A 19,344-nucleotide genomic window follows, 5' to 3' on the forward strand; every position below is an offset into this window, starting at 1 on the left:
ATTTTAGCATTGATCTTCCAGCTATATGTTTGTTATTCTAGCAGGTAACCGAGCATGGCACGTGTATTTTCTGTGGTCAGCATATGAGGGCATAAAGCACATCCCTGCTAAATTCCTCCAAATATAGATTTGTTGCTTAATATAGTACAAAGTGGTGTACAATCAATAAGTATTATGGTAGCCAATAGAAATATTTTTGTCTATTTGTGAATGAAAGAAATAGAATGAAAAAAATGTGATGCCTTCAGCTGAATTGCTTGCTGGATCGCCTGTGGAACACAAAGGAGTTGGCAGAGATTTTGGTTTCCTATAGACAAGGGAGCTATGAAGTGTGCTGGATAAGACAATTAGTTGCTCTGAACACCTAGTTTTACTGTCATGATAATTATAGACAAAATCAAAGTTACTGACTGGAGGTTTATACTGTGTTTAGTTTCACTGTCTGGGTCTGAAATCAATGTGTTGCTGTGCTGTCAGCAGAGCTCCAGCCCCAGCATGCTGGGACAGCCAGGCAGCGGTGGGACTGCTCTGTACCAGCACTGCCAGTGCTCCTTCACCAGTCGATTCAGCATCTCCTGAGGTCCTTCAGCTGCCCTGGGAGAACATAGGTGTTATTTGAAATACTTTGTTTCTCTGTATATTCAGTCAGATCCATACTGCAGGCAGTTCTACCCGTTTTCCTCTCGGCTGCTCCCAAAGGTGGGAGGTCTCACATCCAGTGTGAGCAGCCCTTAGAACGGGCTGTTTCAGGCTGTGTGCATCTCAATTACCTTCCTCTCCCCAGCATTGCTTCACTGACTGGATCTGACAAATCTAGAAGACTGACCATCCCTTTTACAGCTCAGTTTTGTTTCAGCATTTAGTCCATCCAATTTGTCACATTCTTCCTCGGCTCTGCTTCACCTGGAAGTCAGGTATTTATTACCCAGAGACAAACAAGCAGTCTCTGTGTCTCCTTTCTTTTCATGAGTGTGAAGCAAAGTTGTTCTATTGCTGTTACTCCTCTTTAAGCTTTACTGGAAGGAGGAGAGAAATGCCATTCTCAGTTTAGTAATAAAAAGCTCTGGGTACTGCATGTGTTTATCATTCCTCTCCCACTTTACTTGGATGACTGCTGTGAGTGATACAGAGTGCATGTGGTTTTCAGATCAAGAGAGAAATAGAAAGATGTAACTAAATTAACATAGACAAGAAAGTGTTGTCACATTCATTACAAACAATTGTGGCTTCTAAAATCTGAAGCACGAGGTGGTGGGTTGAGTCCAGCAGCTCTCTGGCTAGTTGTCAGACAGTAGTTGCCTGTTTAAAGCTCTCCTACGTGACAGTGCTGACATTCCCATGTCCCACTGATTTAGAGGAGCAGACACTGAAGCCGGCTCATTCTTTTGCTTATCCTGTGCTGGCAGAATCGCTGCTCACTGAATATCAAGAGCAGCAGGTGGGCAGGAAGTCGCCACCTTCCTTTTCCAGCTGGAAAGCAGGAATTGCAGCCTAGCCAACAGCAAATGAGGAATGGCCATAGCAGCAAAAGGAGTGGAGAACAGCAGGAGTGAATGAAGCCGTTTGATTCCTCTTTGCATTGCCTGCTTGCCAGGGACACAGTTGCACCCTGTGCCACGTCCCACAGAACTGTATCGTGCCCTCGGTGTGGTTGTGATCGACTGCTGTTTCCTGGTGTGAGTGGAAAAGTGAAGGACTGTCCTCTAACTACAGATAAATTTTAAGCAACAGAAAGATGTACTTGTGTAACCCTAGCACCTGAGCTTGCTCTTGTTTCTTACAGATTAAGCTTTGCAAAATCCCTGTAAAACAAGGGGATAGTATCCTCATTTTACAAATACATCAAAGGGAAATTAAAGCCCAGATTCTTAAAGAGATTTAACCACCAAGCTACCCTTGAGTTCTGTGGGAGTTAACACTTCAATATCCTTGAGAGTATGGATCTCAATAAATTACACACAGTCATCTAGTAAGTGTGTGACAGAGTTGGGAATTAATCCCAGACTTTCAGAAAGGTTGTTCTGTGCCTTTACTTTCCTTCCTGCAAATGAGAATAGCACTATTCATTGTGCTAAAAGTACTCTAGATTTCATGAGATTAGATTTTAATTGAGCAGAGTTTCATTGTGATGGTTTTGTTTTGATTTGTGGCTCCAGCTGATTATGGCTTATTGGGGAAAATTTGGCAGAATATATTCTGTCAGAATTTGTAGTTCCCTAAAACGGCTTCATGAAATTATGCTAATTTCCCTGAAATTTCATCTCTAACAGAAAAAGGAAGAAAAGGATGCTAGCAGGTTCCCGTTGTGTCAAAGACACATCTTGTTTTGACATTTCCAGAATGAAATGTTTTGATTTTTTCATTTTAAAATAACTTTTTCCTTGATGTTACAGTATTTGTACATACTTTTAATCATTTGAAATTGAAATGAAACTGAATTTCATTACTCAAAATGAAACCAAATGTTAGGTGTCTTGAAAGCCCTCCTGAAATAAAGCATTTGTCCTCCAGGCAGGAGTTGAAGCCAAGTCATTATTCTTTCAGCAGCTGTGGAGCAGCCTGGGTTGGGATGTTTACCCTGCTGAATGTGCTAGTCTCTGAGGAACAGGAAGAACATCCCTAAACTTGATGTGATACCCATTTACTGTTACTGTTCCTTTCTGGGAACAAAAATCTCTCTCTGCAACACAGGAGGTGCTTTAATTATTCCTCAAGAGCAGCTGTTCAGTGGTTGTTCTTAATTCCAGCAGCATCCAGGGTGGTTAACAGATCTGCTGCTTCCATCAGATCTGAGGACAGTGATTTCTTACCCTCAGGGTCCTCACAGAATCCCAGACTAGGACAGGTCCCTTCTTGAGACATACAGTGGGCTTAGGGCTGATGTACCCCCTGTGCTGCTTCTTCATTATAGTCATTTATCTCTGCCTTGCCTAATTTCAGGCTGGATTCAGTTATCACGGTAACAAATCTCACTCCAACGCTGCGGGTTTAAGCGCTGGTGATTAAAGGTGACTCCACCTCCCCTGAGTCATTTATAAGTGACTTATAGAGCTAATAATGGCCACATCCTTTTGTACTTTGGTACACAGCTTGTGTTCTGGAGTCTTTTATAGCTCAAATGAGCTGCTTTTGCTTATTTATTTCCCTCTTCATTCATTTTTAATGGTTATAAGAGACTCCCCCATTCTTCTGACAGCACTGATTTAGGCAGGACTCATTAACATAACTTACGTTACTAAATATCACCATTTATGCTGGCAGACCAAGGAAAATATGTGCAGTCAGTGGTAAATCAGAAGAGATCCTGTGAGCTTGCCAAGGTGGCAGGGCTATGTTTGAAGTGTACATTATAAATGGAGAGTGCTTGTATCGGGGAAGGATCACTTACAGAAGCCTGGATCGGGAACAGTGTCCCAGAGTGTTTCCAAAATACAGATTTTATGTGGAAATATCGGAGACTTACTTTCCTAATTGGCCACCTTTGAAATGCCTGAACCAGAACTGCTCTAGGTACATCTTATTTTCAAAGATTTATTAGCTGTGACTTTGTAAGAGTTCCAACAGAATTACTGTAGCAGAAAAGCAGTTTCCTGTGAGGGTTTGTGGTGGTTACTGTTGTCCCATGGGAATCTAATAATGATAACGAGGCAGGGAAAGACTGTTACAGCAGTTTCTGAGAGCCAACAGTGAAATGCTGGGTACCTTTTCTGGGAGTTACCATGTACATTCCCATTTCCCCCCCTCCCATTAGATCTTTGGATTCTGTTCAGCCCAAATCTAGCATGGAGTTTATGGGACCAAAGAAATAGTCAGCTGCACGAATTCATATCTACCCTAGACAGCTTCTGCAAAAGGCTAATGGGAAAAGCAGTAAAATCCTTTCAGGAAAGGGATGGGAACAATTTTCACTGAAGAACTGGATGCAAGAGGTCAATGTGATAGGGATCACATGTGATTTGTGAGGGGCCTGATTGCTTCTTGCCATGTTTTTCCCAGGCTGGCTGAAGTCCTGCTACTACAAGGCTTGAAAGGGCTTAGTGTTTTCTTCCACAGAGTGTCTTGCAAGCTGTGAAATAGAATAAGAGAAATTAATAAAAACTGATTTCCCTTGCTTGTGATCACACCTGAAGAGCATACAAAATATGGAGTGTTTTGAAGGAGAGTGCTGACTTCTTTTCAAATAACACAAACAGGCTTTTTAAGTAAACATCAAAAGGAAGTGTCTTGGACCAGAAACATCCCCCTCCTTTTCTAGTCAATATTTGTTTGCTAAGGAAACAGTCCTGTGTTAAAGTGACACAGCAGCATCACTTTCACAATTGCAAGGCTACCAACTGAAATTTGGGCACAGTTTTGGGGTACCCAATGTACAGAGATGCACACGGGGCTGAGAAATGCGTATTTACAGTGAGGGTTCGGTGGTAGGAAGCAGCAGTGACTTAACTCTGTTCCCATTTCTGATGACAGAACTGAGGGTTTGAATTAAATGCAATGCTGAGCACATTTGAAATATTCCACTCTGCACATTTTGTAGCACTGATGAGTGAACTCGACATCCAGTTTGTCAGAAGCCACATGTTTGGTATGTACGTGGTGCACTTAGAAATCTAATTCCTAATTCTGTGCTGTGCTGGCAATAAGGGACCTCTGACCTCTGCTGCCCTGGCACATGGAGATTAGATATGTGTGTGTGTGACTCAGAGGAAGCTTAGTTGTTCACCGATGTAAGAAAAAGAGGTGGAGCTGCAGGAGCTAAGCAAAACCCAAAGCACTTTTATAACCTACCAAGTTCATGCCCAAAAAAGCCATTCAAACCCCAGTTCCCTCAAGAGATAAAAGTCCCATATATTGAGAGAATTTCTAGAGCATCTTGGGAGCACTGAGTATAGCCTCGATTAATGGAAGGCAGCTCAGCATAGTTGTGTGAGAAGCTGCTGTGACACAAAGCCCAAAATGCTTTAGCAAGAGAGCAGAGCACCAGAAGGGTTTAATGGCATTATAACGTCCTTGAATGACAGTGGCCACAACACAGAGAGATGTACTCCAGCAGTACATTAGCAGTAAAAGAAAATCCACCCTTCCTCTCTTGAGCCCTTGTCACCTTTACTGAAACCTGGAGTTACCATCCCTGAGATATCAAAACTGAAAGGCAGGAGGAAAGCGAAAGGACGTATGGGTGGGAGTCCTCGGATTTTGGAAAGTAAACAAATTGATTTTCCCCACACATCACCCACCTTGCTCCAGCCCCTTTGTAGTTCCTACTGCATTTTAGAATGTGTTTGATAGTTTTCTGAAATCTGTTTTGCGATCAAGTTCTTGCAACCTGATAATTCCCTTAATAACTAACTGTTGGGGAGCTGTTTGTTGATTTAGTACCGACCCTTTCTTTCATTTGCACACTCATGCACACGTATCCGAGGGTATGTGCAGTCGCTCCATCCATGCGCTTAATAAACTTGAACCACAGCCATTTCTGTTGCGTGCGGTGAGGCGTGTAAAGCAAGAACCGTAGTACAGGAAGGAGGGTTGGTAGTTAAAGGCTGTTTATATGAATTGACACTAAGGAAAAAGAGCTGCTTGGCAGGCTGAGGAATTGAAATCCATTACAGATTGAAAAGGAGACGTGCAGGCTCAGAAAAGGCAGTGGCAGCAGCAGCTTCTCTGTGCTGCCCCCATCAACATTAACATGGAGAAGCCATGTGAGGGGGGACCTGGTCGCTCCCTCCGCCTGTGTCAGCCGCGGGGACTGCCCGGAGGCTGCCAGCTGCTGAGCTGCGTGTGTTGGGTTTGCTCATGTGTGTATTTGTCATGCAGAGGCTCGGCTGAGTCCCATCAAACTCATTTCACAAAATATTCACTCATTTCCAACAAACAGTTTAGAAAAATCAGTCTCAAAAGAGAAAATGAAGCTCGATTTTTCTTCTTTCTGTACATCTTTTTAGTCTTTTCTCTTGTGCTGGAAGATGAACGGTTTGGATGTGTCTGCAGTAACACGGACATGGCTAATCTGCCTTTCTATTGATGACCTGTTTCTGAATGTCCTGGCCTGATTTATGAAAATGTACTGCACTTTGCACTGTGTTTTGATGTTGCTCTGTTAGGACTGCATGCAAACTGCAGCAGAACAGTGATGCTTATTCATTCAAACAGTGAAGGGCTGGCTGGGATCTGAATGAGCTCATAGTTGTTGCTGTCTTCACTTACAGAAAGGGAAACAGGAGAAAGCGGGTATCCCAAGCCTAGTAATTCTTTTCCTGGCCATCAGTTTGTTTTATAAATCATAATCTTGAAGGCACAAGGTCATGATATTTATTTAATCATTCATATAGTAGGTTGTTAGGGATGGATTCTTATTTTAACTTTCCTTTCTATAATAACCCCTGATAAAGTTGGAACTGAGGTCCATTTGCCTGCCAAATTTTCTCTCTCTTCCTATTGCTTGAGCATTAATGAATTTAAAATCTGAGACGCTGAATTTAAAATCCCATCTCTTACTAGGTTAACTCAGCAGTTCCCTCTATTGCTTGGGAGAGTCTCAGTGTGCTGAACTGCTCTTCACACACACACAGACCAATAAAAACAACAACAAAATCCCACCTGTGCTGTCTAGGTGTGCTTCAAAAGCCACTGCTCTGACAGGGAAACCCTACCACAGAGGAAGGATTTTTGGTGGGTCCTCTGCTAAGAGCCCTGTTGGAAGCACAGAGCAGAGGAGATGCAGGGGGAGGGAGGAGAGGTCTGCTGGGGAGCAGGGCTCAGTGCTCTGCAGAGGACCCTGCGGTGGTTTGGAAACATCCCTCAACTATGATTTCTGTGCTGCAAGGCACGGGAGTTTACCTGTTGTTTTAAACCACTAGGAAATTGTTTCAGTCCTATGTTGATCACCCGTGGGGACATTTAATTGCCTAATGTGTTAATGAGCTAAGATTCTCAAATATATGAGGTGTTGCTAGCTGGAAGCAGGGGTGGTGAGGAAGTCACGCTGAAAGCCGTTACCTGGCCCCATGCCCCACTAAGGAAAATCCTTGTCTTCAAGCCGTTCGCTTGTACGTGTGGTCCAGCCTGCAGAGCGCAAAGACAAGTGAAGGATCTCAGGGCAATCAGCTCCCAGGTGGAATGTTTTCCTTGGGGCCACCTTGTCTTCAGCTTTGATCTGTTGCCTCTCAGGTAGAAATCAGCACTTTGAGATTTTGCCCAGTTTTTCTTCTCACTGGCATCCCAGGGAAAAGAGGAAAAACAGCAGACAGAGCTTGTTAGCACATAGCAGAGTTGTCTGGGTTGAGAACAGCACTTAAAATACAAAAAGGCAACAGGGATAAGTGCAGTGCCAGCAAGGAATAGATAAATTCCACTTATGGAAGCGAGGTAGCCCATGAGGTGGGAAAAGGAGCACATGTACCTGACACTGCCTGAAGGTCTTCTGACTTCCTGCCTGTTGGACTGGCTATTAATATTGCAGGTTGTAAGCATGATGTAGTTCTTGCCCTGAAAATATTACAGTTCCATTAGTGTGCCTTCTGTGAAGATGCAAGAATAGTGTCCGTGCTCCTGCTGCTGCCCAGTCACACTGCTCCCAGAAGGGGAATGTGCTTATGCCGCCAGCCTTCCCTATAGCCATTTCTGCAGGCTCCCATGGACCTTCTCCTGGAGCTTTGCAGAGTCTTGTCTTCCTCAGCTCAGGCCAATTTGGATCAGCATTATGATGATGTGGGCATTACATTAGTGACACAGAACCCAGCTGGAGCTGGGACTCATCTGTGCTCAGCTGCCTGCTGTGAGGTCCTTCCCCTGCATCGCATACTCCCGAGCTTTGAAGCTTTTTTGACGGCAGCTACGTGTTCTTACTGTGCAGGACAATGAGGTTGTTTCCTGACAGGAGCTGTTAAGAGCTAGTGTAAAACACGCTAACATGAGAATATCCAAAAAAACAGATTCTGCCTTTAAATAAACTCCTTCCAAAACTGCTGAAACCAATGGCAACTGTAAGATTTTGACCTTAAAACAGATGTTACTTGCAAGGGAGACATTGCAAGAGTCATGATAACCTTTTCTGGTACCTTACCTAGGCTCAGACAAGCAAGGAGGGAAATGGATTTGCTATGGATCTGTCTGTAAGGGGGGTTGTTGTTGTTTAAAGATAATAACATTAGGAATGCAAATTATCCTACAAAAGCTGGTGATATTTAAATACAATTTAAATTCATTTAGCATTTATACAGAAAAGTAGAAAATGGCATTAAATTTGGATGAGGATAAGACTGCGTTCTGGAGTCAGAAGTATTAAATACATCTACAGAATGGAATAGAAGGTCTAGCTGGTAATGGATTGTGAAAAGAGTTCAGGGTTTTAATAGATCATTCCTTCAGATCATCAGCATGGTAAAGTGGTAGTTAATAAATTATTTGACGTGTACATTTACTCATATATTTTAACTAGCTGTAATGAACAGGCCCTGTCAGCTCACCTAGATCCTTGCAATAGCTGCTAAATCGCTTGAGTGAGATTTAGTAACTCTCAGTGATATTGATGTCTAGAGCTGCAGGTAGTAAATGAAGTGACATCAGGACTAGCTTGAGCAGAACATTGTGTAAGACCTTTGTCAGGCTTGCAGCAGAGATGAAGCTGTTTGTCCCCAATGAACAACACTGAGCATCAGTGAACTTGTCCCTGTGATTAGTTTTTGGTTGTTGTGACCACCCCATGCCCTGGTGCCTGTAATGGAACTCCTGAAAAACCCTTTGTCCCAATTTGGAGTTGACTAGAGAAATTTGTCCCCTCCTCAGTTCTGTACACAGGCAGTTCCCTGTTCCTCCCCGCAGGTCTGTGGTATTCCTCAGGCTGCACACAAAGCAGAGGAGGAGGATAGTAGAATCTGACTGAGCACTGGGGAGAGGAGAAGAATTCTCTCTCTGTGCTATTATCCTAGGACTATCCTAGTGTTGGAGTGGGAATCGAGGACAGAAAGAAGTTGTTCTTTTATCTTAGGTTATACTGGAAATGTCTATGGCAGAAAAAGTCTGCCTGTTAAAATTATGCCAAATTATACAGGCTATTAAGGGCACACCAGGCACCTTTCTTGTTATTCCTAAATGTCCTCTGAACTTGGAGTTAGTTTAAACCCATATCCTTTCTCTTCTTCCCACTCACTTTCCCAGCATGTGGTGTACTTTATAATTTGTGAAGAGACTCATTAATTTTTTTTTCTTTCTCCTTTTTTTAGGTTTCTGACAGATGTGACTATGTCTTTGTCAATGGGAAGGAAATGAAAGGCAAAGTGAATGTCATAGTTAATTTTACTTACCAGCATCTGAGTGCCCCTTTAGAAATGACAGTCTGGGTTCCTCGTCTCCCACTGCAAATAGAGGTCTCTGACACAGAACTAAATCAGATCAAGGGGTGGAGAGTCCCCATCATCTCTAATAAGAGGTAGGTTTCATTAGAGGATGTTCATTCTGCGCTGTGCACTTGCCAAAGACCTGTCAGGGCCAGTGAATCTGAATATGCTCATTTGGCCTTAATGCAATTCCATTGTAAATTTGAAGGTTACCAGACATTTATTCAATAGGCTCCTGCACTGGACTTGGAGGGAAATGGAAACTGCAGGTTGCACGATCCTACATTGGAAATCAATTTCCTTTTATAGCACTAGTGACTGAGATGGAAAGAGACAGTTGGTCAAGTTGGGCAGGATCAGCCATGAGGCAGCAGGAAGACATTAACAAGGACCAGCTCTGGCAAGGCTGGTTGGTCTCCAGCCTGGTTCACAGGTCCTGCCACTTAATTTATTCAGTGTTACTGCTCACAATTAGTACATACTTGTTTCATATAACTGTAAGGTTCAGTGGCACTGGTCAGTGTCCCAAAGTCATTGGAACATTGATACACTAGGGTTTTAAAGATACTGTCCGTGCCCACAGGTCAGTGGCAAGTGAATGACAGGACAGAGGATGGATGTAGGCAGATCTAGACCGTGTCTGTTGTCAATGTTATTGAGCACAAGAAGAACGAATTGATAAAGTAAGTACTTGCTATTCCTACCTACCTATGAAGACATGATTTATTACCAGGTATCTGTTAGTATCACAGGAAAGAGATGGGGATTTTGGTACAGATGTGATTTGGTACACATTTGGTACAGATGTGAACCTGAATGCCATACAGAAAGGGATGTGTATGTAGGTGCAGACAGAGGAGATTTCCATGGTAATGCAAAGATGCTTATGGGAAAATCCAAAAAGAAAAAAGTGTGAAGATCTTGAAAGTATGACTTAACATGGAAAATAATGAGATATATTTTTAGAAGACAACATAGTAGCAAAGCTAGCACGCCAGTTGATGATTTCAACTGCTGTTTTGGAGATCTAGGCACCCTGGAGGTCTCAGTTATGAAGAAAGTAAACAGGATAAAAGTGGAGAAACCTGACTGACTTCAGAAATGCACTGAAGGAAGCAGCTTCAGCAGAGCAACAGAAGGGGGAAAAGGCTCCTTGTTCCAGCAACTAGGCTAAGACTTATGTCAGCAATAGCTCTGCTGTTGTACCAGTTTAAATTAATTTTTATTCTTGGTGTCCTACCAGACCAGCCAGGGACAGTGATGATGAAGAAGAGGATGAACGTAAGGGAAGAGGCTGCACCCTTCAGTACCAACATGCAACAGTGCGAGTCCTCACGCAGTTTGTAGCTGAAGCCTCAGACCCCAGTGGCCAGCTGAGCTATTTGCTGGGTTCTGACTGGCAGATTGACATCACCGACCTGGTGAGTGACTTCATGCAGGTGGAGGAGCCAAGAATTGCCAAGCTACAAGATGGACAGGTTTTGATTGGGCAAGAGCTTGGAATGACAACAATTCAGGTAGGGAAAATTAATTACTTATTCCTTTTCCTCCATTAACCCACCACCTCAGGAATGGAAAAACTCATCAGGTGTACAGCAGCTTCTTGCATTAGCAACAGAAATTGAAGCCATAAATTTCTGAATGGAGCAGAATTGAGAAAGGACTGAAAGATCACAGAAGAGATGGTTTTCTTTTCTTATCTTGTACCCTGAAGTACCTAGGCTGCAGTTTTAGCAAATTTAGCCCAACCTGTATACTTAAAGGCTGTTTCTGATTATTTTTGTCTAAGGCCAGTGTATGGGCTATCACAAGGCACGCAGCTGGTGAAACAGCTCACTCTTCTCAAAGCCTACATTGACAGAGCAAAGGATAAAGTAAAAATTAACTAGTGCTGGTTGAGGAACTGAGACTGGAGTATAAGTCCCATGGGATCAAATCCCTGCACACTTTGCAAGCTCAAGGAGTCTGTTACAAAATATAAATGTTAGGGTACGTTTCAGAATATGCACAGAGTAATAGTAACAATTGGTACTTCTAGAATGATGTTAGAAGACTGACCAATTAGTGACAACTAAGTTATGTTCTCCAGGGATGCAGTTTCACTAGGTTCAGCCAATATGGCCAAGAATATGGTCTCTAAATACTGCTGTATATGTGGCTGTGCCTTAATGTCCCCACTCCGAAGTAACTCACCTAGAGCTATGCATCATGTCACTGGCAGCTTTTCACATATAGTTCTTCCTGCTGTACAGAGAAATACTGACCTAGAAGTTGGGATCCCAGAAGAAAAGAGAAGGGGGAAAAAAAAGGAGATGAATCTTACAAAGCAGGAAATGTGTTAACAAGCACTGGAACAGGAAAAAAATCTACCTCTCCAAACATACTTGTCATCCCAAACTGTCAAACTAGAAAACAACTACCACACCTATCGATATCAGAGGTTTTCAGGGCTGGAGAAATGGGATTTGAGATTTTTGACTTTCTGCAAAATCTGTAAAGATTTTCTGAATGACTTTCCAAAGCTCTGGGACTTACAGTGCTCCTACAAATGCACATAAAACTGTGGAAAGAAAAATCCAAAGGAAAAATTCTGAGAGCAAATTATATTTAAAGAATACCTCTTATAAGCTGCTTCAAAAATGTTCTGTAGCCTATATGTATTATTCAATTCAACTTGCTTGCTGATGAACATCTTTGGATGCCATGCATCAGTGCACTGACCTCCAGGTACATTTTTTTTAACTAAAATAAGTTTTCTTTGTCAATTTTGTATGCGGTACCATTAGTGTTTATTATAACAACACATAAGCCTTTCTGTCTATAGGATAGAAATAAATGTAATTTGTTCTATGGATTTTATCTAAATCTATAGATTGCATTATATATATGCTACCTGAAAACATTATCATTAATAAAATAATTGTTTTTCACATAAAGATTACATTTACAAATAGTTAATACCTCTGAATCAGATGTTTAGCGTATCACAGAGGTGAATGGTGTAGCTATTGAGCATTGCATTGGTAAAAGGTGTTATAAGCACCCTGTTATTGTGAAAGAGTTATAAAACGTGACTACTCTTTTTTAAACCATAATTTAATAGTGTGTCTCTGCTAAGAGTAATTCCGTCCATTAACATAAATATCACTTATCTGTGTTGTAATAGTTCCATGGAGCTGTTTTGCTTGGTGGCGTGCAGAATGGCTGTTGCTAACTTTGATTTGTCTTTTCAGATATTGTCCCCTCTTTCGGATGCTATCTTGGCTGAAAAGACAGTGACAGTTCTGGATGAGAAGGTGACAATAACTGACCTGGGAGTGCAGCTCGTCACTGGGTTGTCGCTTTCTCTGCAGCTTAGTCCAGGAAGCAATAAGGCCATCTTTGCTACAGCAGTAGCACAAGAGCTACTCCAATCTCCAAAACAGGTACTGTTGCCCAATGTCATGAAAGAACACTACTCTGATTCACTATACCCAACATTACAAGATTATGGAATCAAGCAGATTTTTATTCATGACATGATAATAAAACATCTTCCTTACAGACACTTTTTTCTGAAGGCTACTAGGTGCCCTAACAGAAAAACAAACATCTCACAAAAATGACAGCCCCAGTCAACACACAGGCATACTCTTTTTGTTATGGCTGCATCCCATAAATAACACATGTATAACTCAATGATGTGTCGTAATTAAATGCCAGCGGTCCCCTTACACCCATGCATACACACACATGTCCTTTCTGTCCCATTCAGCACCTACTAGATCACAGGAAATATTGCCAACTACATTGTTCAGTTCAGCCTCCCACCACAGGCAACAAAATCAACCCTTTAAGTCCATCTTTAAATGAGAAACTGTTTTGTATAGTGCTAAACTCTTCTTCCTTTCGTTACTTTCTGTGAGCTTTTTAAGAAGCTGAGGAACATCCTTTTCATTTGAATTAATTACTAGAATGTGAATCAGCATCATTGACTCTTTTCCTGATTCATGATTTCATAAATCATTTTTTTTCCCCTGTTATTCTTAGTTCCTGTGTTACAGATCATTATCATGTCATGTTCCCTTTCCCTTCACTCAGATTGTGACAGGTTCCCTTGACATGACATATCTTACCGTGTGCCTGAGGAGAACAAGAGAGGTTTTTTTCCACTGCAGATTAGCTGTGTTCCTGCCTTTGTTGTGGAGTTACTCCTTGAGCAATATGAGACTTTCCCTCTTCTGGTGCAGTTCAGTCAAACTTCACACTGCACAAGCTCTCACAGATCTGGAATCCTTATGCTGAGCCATCCATATGCTGTCACTGTTCCTGTGCAGTTACCGAGGGTTTTTGGACTTTGCCATGTCTGCATCGGTCCCTGCTTGATATTTGTCCTTGTGCTTCTGTCTACATTTGAAATTTAAACTTTTTTTTCAACCCAAATCCATCAGTCTAGGACTTGCATCAAGGATGCACTAGGCTCTTCGGGCTTAAACATGTTCTGAGCCTTAAAGGTAAATGATCATGGCATGCACATTTGAAATCTGCCCAACTGTTGAGCTGCTTTAATTCATCATAGGGTCTTATCCTTGAGATGCAGGATGAGTAATAAAACAGAACTGCTGTCTTTATAGGGTGATGAAAATCAGGCTCCCCTAGTATTCTGGGAGTTAAGAAATCAATGCCAGGCAGCTAGAAATAAGGCCAGCAAGCTAATCCATTGCTGACATGGGGAGTTAAACAAAGTACCTTGAAATCAGCCCAAAACCTGGGGTTGATGGCATTTAGTCCCAGTATGCTGCCCAGCACTGACATTTCAGTTTCCAGAAATGCAGTCTGGATGAGTCCCTCTCTGAATGCAGGGGTACGGCCAGAGCAGCACGGGATGGGTATTAAACCAGCAAGGAAGATGTGCACCCTGCACCCTTCAAGGACTGACTCCGTTTTCGAAGGCATCTGATTCCTTCCATTGCTTCGTACATGATTTTCAGAGCACAATCCCTATAAGCAAAGCAAGGCAAAATTATTAAATGATTATGCAGGTTTAAGCAACACAGTGGGAGGATGAGAGCTGATGACATAAATTCTATGCGGCCTTCAAGAAATATCCAAAGATTAATAAACACAAAGCCGGGATTTATGACAGTGTCAGCAAAGTCAGGGCTCTGTCCTGAAACAGAGAGAGAAGCAAATCTCCCATTGAAGCACGGGGAGCTTTATGGCTATAGGGATTTCAGAACCAGGCCAGTAGATTATGCACAATAAAATCCCAAAAGGCTGGAGGCTTATTGTCTGTGATCTGAACAGGTGAATGACTGTGTGCTAGAAACAATTTAAATGATAATGATAAATATTTATTCTCTGTATATATGTTGAGTTAGAATGTAAGTACAACCTGTTTGAAAAGCTGCTTATTTAAAGAAACAAGACTTTTATAATCATGCTTTCAGCAAGTACGATCATTAATCTGTTGGCTGGGTGTTTGCCTGTCTGTCAGGCTCTCCCTCAGAGCAGGGTGATCCCAACTCTTACCAGACAAGAGCTCACATCATTTTACACACCAAAGAATCTACTCATCAAACCAGGAGTCTTTCTGATGTGGATTCTCCAGTGTCTAATAACATGCAAATATTGCAGCTGAAACAGAGGAACTCACACCATCAGAAGCAGGTATTGGAATATTGTCTGTAAATGATTCATGTGTGAATACCAAGATTTTTTCAGGTAGCACAACAATTTTCCATAGCCATTTGAGAGTCCTTAGAGGACTGGATTTAAAAAAAAAAAAAAAAAAAAAAAAGATGAGCACATGTTTTCTGAAATGTAAGAATGCTTTAAAATGTTTAAAATTAGAAACCAAAAGTCAAGGTTCCCAGGAATTCTGCACTATTAAACATGTGTGAATACAGAGTTAGGACTCAGGTCTGACCCATTTACATTCAGTAAGCCTCCATGCCCTCTGAAGTATACAATCTGCATTGCTGTGACACAAGATTAAACTTCATTATTGTCTTGCTTTTAATTGCTAACAAGCGTGGAAATTACCCTGGCCATTTCCTAAAGAAACAACTGATCAGTTTCCTCTGCCTGTACAAAATACTTATTTAATTTGAGAGACAAAAATCAAGGACTAAAGGTATGGAGCCATGTATGGACCTGCTTGTTGTATTTTTTAACCTGTGTTGTGTGTAACAAGAAGAGACTTTGCATTTTAAGCAGTTTAGAAATAATGTAATTTTTTTATCATTTAAATATACAACAGTCATTTGATCTCAGTCACTGGTAATGCTTTCTGACATGCAATTTATTATGGCGCTGAAGTAGATTCTGCAGAGCCCAGGGGATACAGCTCCTTTAAGCACCTTTGCGGAAATAACTCTTATTATCAATGAGTGTTTTAAACTAGTATTTCTCTTCACATCTTGGCAAGATATTAATTTTATTGGTCTCCCTTTTTATTTCTTTTTTGGTTATAAATGGTATATGGATCTTGTGAGGAGGAGGAAATAGACCAGGACAGAACGTATTTCCCTCGATATTTATTCTCAGTGTGCGTATATTTGTTTTATATATTATAGGAAGCAGCCATCAGCTGCTGGATCCAGTTCAGTGATGGATCTGTCATGCCCCTGGATATTTATGACTCCAAAGACTTCTCCTTGTCAGCCACATCTCTGGATGAGAAGGTGGTCTCCATTCACCATGACCCCAAATTCAAGTGGCCTGTGATTGCTGCTGAAACAGAGGGCCAGGGGACACTGGTGAAGGTAGAGATGGTGATCAGTGAATCATGCCAGAAATCCAAAAGAAAGAGCATCCTAGCTGTTGGAAGTGGTAGCATTAAGGTCAAGTTTGGGCAGAGCGATGCCAACCCTAACACCAGTGACAGTAAACACAGAGGTGCTGGCGTACACCTAGAAAATCATGCCAGTGACCGGCGTCAGAAAACCACTTTGCATGAAAGAGCTGGACTAGATGGCCAGTATTACAGCTCCTCAATGGGCCATGAGCAAGGCAAAGGGACCACTACTCAAAGGTCTATCTTAAGTAAAAAAGAAGACAGAGAAAGTCTCCTGGATGATGACAGTCATCTGCAGAACATCCCAATAGACTTCACGAGCTTCCCTGCACAGGTGGATCTGCCAAGAAACAACGGAGACTTGGAAGAGAATGACTTAGTCCAGACCCCCAGGGGACTCAGCGATCTGGAGATAGGAATGTATGCTCTTCTGGGAGTCTTTTGCTTGGCAATTCTGGTTTTCCTTATCAATTGTGTCACTTTTGCTTTGAAGTACAGAAACAAACAAGTTCCCTTTGAAGAGCAAGAAGGCATGAGCCACTCTCATGACTGGGTTGGACTGACCAACAGGACAGAACTTCTGGAGAATCACATAAATTTCTCATCCCAGCAAGATGAACATATCACAGCCATTGACAGAGGAGTGGACTGTGAAGAGAGCAAATATCTCCTCAACTCAAATGCCGCCAAAAATATTAATGGACAGTCTTTCAGGTCTGCTGAGTCCACATTCACTGAAGGTAAAGAACAGAAAAGTGAACCAACTACTTCTCCTACCTCTAAGAGGAAACGGGTTAAATTCACCACCTTTACCACCATCTCCTCTGATGATGGGTGTCCAACTGTCAACTCAATCTTGATGAGCAGCGAGGATGACATTAAATGGGTCTGCCAGGATATGGACCTGGGGGAAAGCAAAGAACTTAAAAACTATATGGAGAGATTACATGAAAATGTGTAATGAGACACAAAAGACACTTTTGTTTGGTCTGTTTGTTTGTTTGTTTTTCACTCACCTTCTGCCTTTAATTTTGGGTAGTGGGGCAAAATGGTGTGTTGATAACAAGAAGCAGCTGGTAGATAATAACTCATTGGAGCCCCAAGAAGCCACCCAAAAGCAGCTGGGAGAGCAGAGATTGTGAACAGCTCTTAAAATTCAAGTCTTCTCTGTGCTCAGAGATGGAAGTGAGAGATGTGTGGGGGGTTTTGATGCATGGTAACATGAAAAAAAACCTTACCAAAATAAATACAGTCTCATTCTCTGAGCTTTCCCAGGAAATCAATAAATATAACAAACTCCAGTGCAGTTTGGATATTACAAAGTTCGCACAGCTCTACTGTTCAATATTGCAAGCTTTGGTTAAAAGCAAAAAATTGGTCTCAGAATAAATAGATCCACAAAGAGAGCATGTAATTCAAGCCACATGCAGAGAATATCCATCCAAGAACATTAATTTAAAGCTGACAAAAACCAACAGTGTGAGCAAAGCAGCTCCCAGAGCTGAAAAGTCACAAGTTTCCAAAGAATCTGCAGGGGGGAAAAGGAGAAACTGGGCTGTTTACAAACCAGCATGTTTGCCTCCCAAGCACTGAGAATGGATACACATATACAGTTAAAACTGAAACTTTCTTTTTAAGTAGATGCCAAGGTAATAAACTTGCCATCCAATTTTCGATATTTCTTAATTTGTAAAATAGGAGAAGATATAATCTATACTCAGAATATCACTCATATAAAGGAAGGTCTGATTTGGAAAGTTTGAAAGAACAAGCTATTTTTAAAAACCCAGTTTATTTGATTGTCCTGTTTCAAATTTCTATTCCCAGCCATTTCCCTGGAGTGATCCCCATCTGGTAACCTGAGGGCACTTGATAGTATCAGTCAATTTTGGAAGCATGTGGTTCCTTCCTTCCCTTCCATGCACACTCGCTTCTCCACGGTGTGCTCTTGCCAAGCACAGATACTGTTGGTACCATGCTGGTACTTGCTTTACATACTGTCATTTACCAAAGTTGGCCACCCTTTCTTGGGTAAGTGTAACTTGTGCTGAACTCAGACACCAACAGCAACTGCCTCTTTACCTGTCAGCTTCCCTGGGAGAGGTCAGGTGGTTCAGTTCCTTCTGCTCATGCTTCTTCAGACCCCTGCTCAGCATGTTTAGAGGGCACTCCCAGGTCACAGAGTGCTGCACATACAACATTGAAACCTGAACATCTAAACTCGGTAGATAACATTGGTTTCTCCCAGAGGTGATGATTACCTTTTGTTTCCTCTGATAGGGATGTACATATGGTAGGATTTCAGTGATTACCCTTTGAATCCGATGTGCCCTCCAGCCCTAAAACGACATTTTTTGTGAGGTCCAAAAGCAGTCTCCAATAACCAATGGCAAATGCCAAAGCACTAACTAAAATTCAGCTTATATTTCAAGTTTTCCTTTATTTTCCGGAGTGAGTCCTTGTCCTCCTTTCATTAAGTCTCTTTTTGTCTTTGAATCTAGGTTGCTCAGTTTAATACACACCCTCCCTCCCACAAACAATTAGATTGAATCCCTCTATATTTAGAATGTACTGTAGATTGTAAGAATGTAATATATATATTTATAAACATGCCAACTGTGAATAAAATTTTCATTTTAGTGGCTTCATCTTTTTTCCTACTCTGAACACCTCTTTCCTTTCACTGTCAGAACATTTACCCTAAAAGAGACTGGCACCAATACGGAGACTTGTCCTTTGATGAAACGGTGAATTAAGGCTCTTGGCACAATCTAGTCACGAAGTTTTACATTGTGCAAAGTTGGAGGGAGGAGATATAACATCAACAACACGTTATGCTACAAATGTATTTGCAACAAGTCACCCTTCCGAGATTTGAAACTATTTGCAAAGAAATCCACGTGCATATTTCTAGCCTGAAAGCCTAATATGCAAGTTTCTGATTTTGGTGTGATTGGGAAGATCCACATTTGGCCAAATGCCTTTGAAGATGATTCTGAAAGAGTAAGTTGGTATAAATAGGGCAAATGTGACCAAGACTTTGGAGATCAATACTTGTGCATCTGTTGGTCTTTGCTTTCTTTCAGCACCTCTCATCAAGGCCTGGATTACTGAATCCTATGCAAGGACAAAGAGCAACAGTGAGGACAGCACAGTACAGGGCCCAGACTAGCTCTGGATGAGCACTCAGGTGAGGGAAGCGGCTTTGGCGCCATAATAGACCTCCCAGCA

At 41.8% G+C, this 19,344-nt stretch overlaps 1 protein-coding gene across 1 annotated transcript in view; it reads left to right on the top strand.

Annotated features, from left to right (window-relative positions):
• Nucleotides 1-17,074, top strand: part of LOC104526419 (transmembrane protein 132D) — a 40,725-nt gene extending 23,651 nt beyond the window's left edge. Inside the window, exons 2-5 of the mRNA XM_010169866.1 lie at nt 9,222-9,427; nt 10,579-10,852; nt 12,569-12,760; nt 15,893-17,074. Coding sequence (XP_010168168.1) covers nt 9,264-9,427; nt 10,579-10,852; nt 12,569-12,760; nt 15,893-17,074 — 1,812 coding nt within the window. The 5' untranslated portion in view covers nt 9,222-9,263. The remainder of the gene's footprint in view (nt 1-9,221; nt 9,428-10,578; nt 10,853-12,568; nt 12,761-15,892) is intronic.
• The last annotated feature ends 2,270 nt before the right edge of the window (nt 17,075-19,344 follow it).

The sequence above is a fragment of the Antrostomus carolinensis genome, unplaced genomic scaffold (assembly GCF_000700745.2).
Source record: "Antrostomus carolinensis isolate BGI_N321 unplaced genomic scaffold, ASM70074v2 scaffold13086, whole genome shotgun sequence".
In the NCBI taxonomy this organism is placed as follows: domain Eukaryota; kingdom Metazoa; phylum Chordata; class Aves; order Caprimulgiformes; family Caprimulgidae; genus Antrostomus; species Antrostomus carolinensis.